General features: G+C 38.4%; 1 protein-coding gene across 1 annotated transcript; it reads right to left on the bottom strand.

Moving 5' to 3' along the window:
• Positions 1 to 456: 456 nt before the first annotated feature.
• LOC145426095 (serine protease FAM111A-like) lies at positions 457 to 3,903 on the bottom strand. The gene has a single exon (XM_080299637.1). It carries the CDS (start codon positions 3,186 to 3,188, stop codon positions 1,527 to 1,529), a length of 1,662 nt encoding a protein of 553 aa, XP_080155763.1. The 5' UTR covers positions 3,189 to 3,903; the 3' UTR covers positions 457 to 1,526.

Here is a 3,903-nt window from a genome sequence, read left to right as displayed (position 1 = left end):
TTTTTCACATTCTGTCTCTCACAGTTGAAGTGTACCTCTGGTGCAAATTACTGACCTCTGTCATCATTTTAAGTGGGGGAACTTGCACAATCGGTGGCTGACTAAATACTTTTTTGCCCCACTGTAGTTATTTACAATATCCAGGGAGTAGAGGGCCCATTAGAGCATAGGTGTCAAACTCTGGCCCGCAGGCCAAATTTGGCCCGCAGCAAATACTTTTTTGCCCCACTGTAGGTTGGACACAGCTCACCCGTGCAGATTCTCCCCTAGTTCTATAGGATGATCTTGGTGTGTCACTGAGGACTTGCCCCACAACTCCCCCTTTTTGAAGTTTTGGTGAGACTGAGCATTGACTTTTTTCCTCTGGGTGATCAGCCGTCTTTGGGGTCGTTCCTCAGTGCCCACACTCGTGGAATTTTGTAAATAAAGTCTGCAACACGGAAAGAGCTGTGATCAAACCATTTATTATTGCGCAGGAGAGCCTGCGCACACACATCAAACATCACAGTTCAAATTCATGCCAGCTCTGCCCTTGGGATGTTTCAGCTCCTATTTTATACCTCCTCCCCACACACAACTCTCTGTATCTTTTAGTTACAACAGGTTTCTTTCCCACAGGCTGTGGCAGAGAGCAACTCCCACTATCGTTTCCCAGGAAGCTCCTGGCACCAGTCATCTTGGGAATTTTGTCCTTCCACACCCTAACAGTTAGCAGATAACATAGCAAAACATCATTAGGCCTATCTAAGCAGTTCTTTACGAAGTCATACTGACACACACACACTCCTAAGCATCTCATCTAAGCAAACAAAGGTTATACCAAATCCTACAGTGAGATTCTAAATGCATAAATCTAAATTTAAGGATAATCTAGAATTTTCCCAACAATTGAAAACTTCAAATGTTTAAAAGGTAAAAATTAACTGACAAAATTATTGACAGGAAACATTTTAAGATAGAGAGTGGAACTGTTTTACACCCTGTGTTGCTTCACTTCTCATTTATTAACAACCAAAATCTTTACAAAAACATTCAATTTCAATTCAATTTCCAAATGAAAGCAAACGTAACAAATAATGAATATTGTCCAACATCAAAACAGAATATTAAAGTCTAACTTCACTTGAATACATTCAGTCACGTTACAAGCATTAAGGATTACAGCATCTTAAACATCTACAGTAAGGCCAAAAAAGCAGAAAAAACGTTTTTCATTACAGTAGCTGAGCAATAAAAATTTTTTTTAAAAAACCAACATGCTCACAGCCACTCAAATAATCTTAAAGGGTCATAAAAGCAAAAAGCTTACCATTTCAATTTGCTATGATGACAAAGGTACATTTATTGATTCTGTCTTAAGATTATTATAAGAAAGTAAAATTCATAAAAAAAAAAAAAAATAGGCATGAAAACAAAAGGTTATCAAGACTTTAGATGTCTAACAGAGTACTCACCACCTATGTAATAGTAATAATAATAATAATAATAACTGATACTAAAAGCTAAACAGAATTAAAAATAAGAGTTCAAATCAACTCCATTCCCTCCTCAGAATCTGCTGTATTACCCTGAACACACTGCAACAGCTCCTCAGGTCTGTCTTGCTTTGACCCCACAACAGACGCAATAATGTTTTCTAGGTGTGGATTTCCCTTTGCCTCCTCCTCAACTCTTTCGAACAGATTCTTATTCCCCTCTTTCTTCACATTATCCACGAAGTGTTCAAATATAGTGAGCAGTGGAAAGGAAAACTCAATCACACTCTGTTCAGTCTTTGGAAATCCATAGAAAAATCCACCAGTGTGCAAACCAAACACTTGTCCATATGCATCAAATACTGGGGAACCAGAAGAGCCGTGATACATGAAAGAGTTGTAGGTCACATAGATATTTTCACAAGGGTCATTTTTGATCGCCTGATTGATTGCATAAAGAGTGATGAAGTATTCCTTGATGTCCTCTAAATTTTTATTAACAGCCTCCTCTCGTCTGTCTTTCTCAATGATACACGTAGGATCCATTTTTTTCACTCCTTCTCCTGGGTGTCCAACAACACAGGCTGCACCATCTAAAGGTACAGGTCCAAATCTCTTGAGGAGCCCTTGTGGAACCTCAAGTTTGTTTGGTTTGAGCTCAAGTATGGCATAATCTAACTTATCGTTGCCAACAAACACCTTGGCATTAATCTTGTTCTTGTCAGAGTCTTGTTTTTCAAAGTTAAAGACAGCAGTAATGTTTACACGTTCATGCCAATTAGGTAATTTTGAATCAACCCAGTATTTGAATAAGTGGGCATTTGTCAAGACAAAGTTGTCAAATAGCACAAAGCCTGTGCCCTGCTTTATGGAGGAATCATTTATGGGTACCTCTAAGAGACAAACTGACTCGCTCAGTTCAAGCAGCAACCTGACTTGGTGAATTTCACTAAAAGACTGTTGGATCTTTCCAAAGTTTTCCTTCCTCAGTGTTTTCTGGAAAGAATTTTCAGGGAATCTACTTTCCATCCATTTTTTCAGACGTGGAAACTGCTTACGCAGTAGCTTATAAACCTCCTTAGAGTCAATGCTGCAGCCTGTTTCTTTTGCTGCTGTTGTTATACTGATTTCCTTCTGCTGTGCAAGAGTTAAGACTGATCTTGTTTCTCTTGTGCGTTGTGGATTATTTGATACATGTGGAGGTTTCTGTTGGCTGGGGATGGCTACTTGTTTTACATCCTTTGTTTCCATATTTGCTCCTCGTGGAAGACATATCTTAAACTTCTTTTTATCCAGATTATCAATTTTGTCTGTGCACTCAGTCTTACATTTGTCATTGATGTTGACCAGCTCAAAGTAGCCCAGGTCATCAGTGAAGCGGCCATCTCTTTTCAGAGCCTCCTCCACAGTTATCTCCTTCTCTCCGTAAACACAGAGATACTTGAACTGTTTTAAAGTGCCACTTTTAAAAAGTTTTTTTTTTTTGGCATTTAGTCCTCCCTTTGTATCAATGTAAAAGACAGAATAGGCATCTCTTGGATATACTACGTTGGAATCCTGGACCTGAGCCACTTCCACCTTTTCTGATTTACATGAAATGGTCAGAACCTCATGATCCCCAACACAAGAACATGGGAAATGTGTTGGAACAATTGATTCGTCGTCTCCTGTACCCATCTGAATGATAACATTTACATCTGCACCCTTAACCATCTTCTTATACTTATTTGAAGATTTTATGGCCTCCAGCACTGTGCGGGGTACAACACAGCTAATGGTGTATGTGTCATTCGGACTGAATTTCACTCTGAACTGATGTTTATGTGGTTCCTGCAGGAAATCAGAGTGGAGAAATGGACGTTAGAGGCTGCTAATGTACCAAAAACAAAATGTAATGAATTTTGTTCATAAACAACATTTTAAAAGCCATTATTCTTCTTGTTTTTTTTTTTTTTTTTTAACTGGACTGGGTATAGGAGTCTATGAAGTTTCACAAAACAACAGAAAAACAGATGGAAAAAAATTATGCTTATTCAAAATAATTTGAATATTAATGAAACTCAATTCACTGTTTATGGCATAATGTCTTGTCTGTTGACAGAAGACATCAACAGATCCCAGTTCTACACATTTAAGATAACAGGGAAGGTACCGTGTCTTCATACGCTGACTCGGCATTTGACCTATCCTAAATATTTATCAGTCACCTTAAAGAGTGACCTTAAAGGTCAGTATTGCTCCAAGACCATCACTGCGGCTACAGTCCATCAAGTGTTTCATAGTATGAAAATAAAATTTTGCATGACTTCATTAAAGAAACTAAAAAAAAACAAACCAAGATGTAAAAAAAAATAGTTCTGCACGTGGGCTCAGGCAGGAACCTTTGTCGGATGTGGTTGTTCTTCACATGAAACGGTCCAGAAGCTCA

This window comes from Astatotilapia calliptera, chromosome 3 (genome assembly GCF_964374335.1).
Source record: "Astatotilapia calliptera chromosome 3, fAstCal68.1, whole genome shotgun sequence".
In the NCBI taxonomy this organism is placed as follows: domain Eukaryota; kingdom Metazoa; phylum Chordata; class Actinopteri; order Cichliformes; family Cichlidae; genus Astatotilapia; species Astatotilapia calliptera.
Note: the sequence above shows the minus strand (reverse complement) of the source record. Positions and strands in the feature narration are given on the sequence as shown.

Excerpts from the sequence above, each read along its gene's own strand:
- LOC145426095 (XM_080299637.1), bottom strand. The coding sequence starts at position 3,188 with ATGGTTAAGGGTGCAGATGTAAATGTTATCATTCAGATGGGTACAGGA.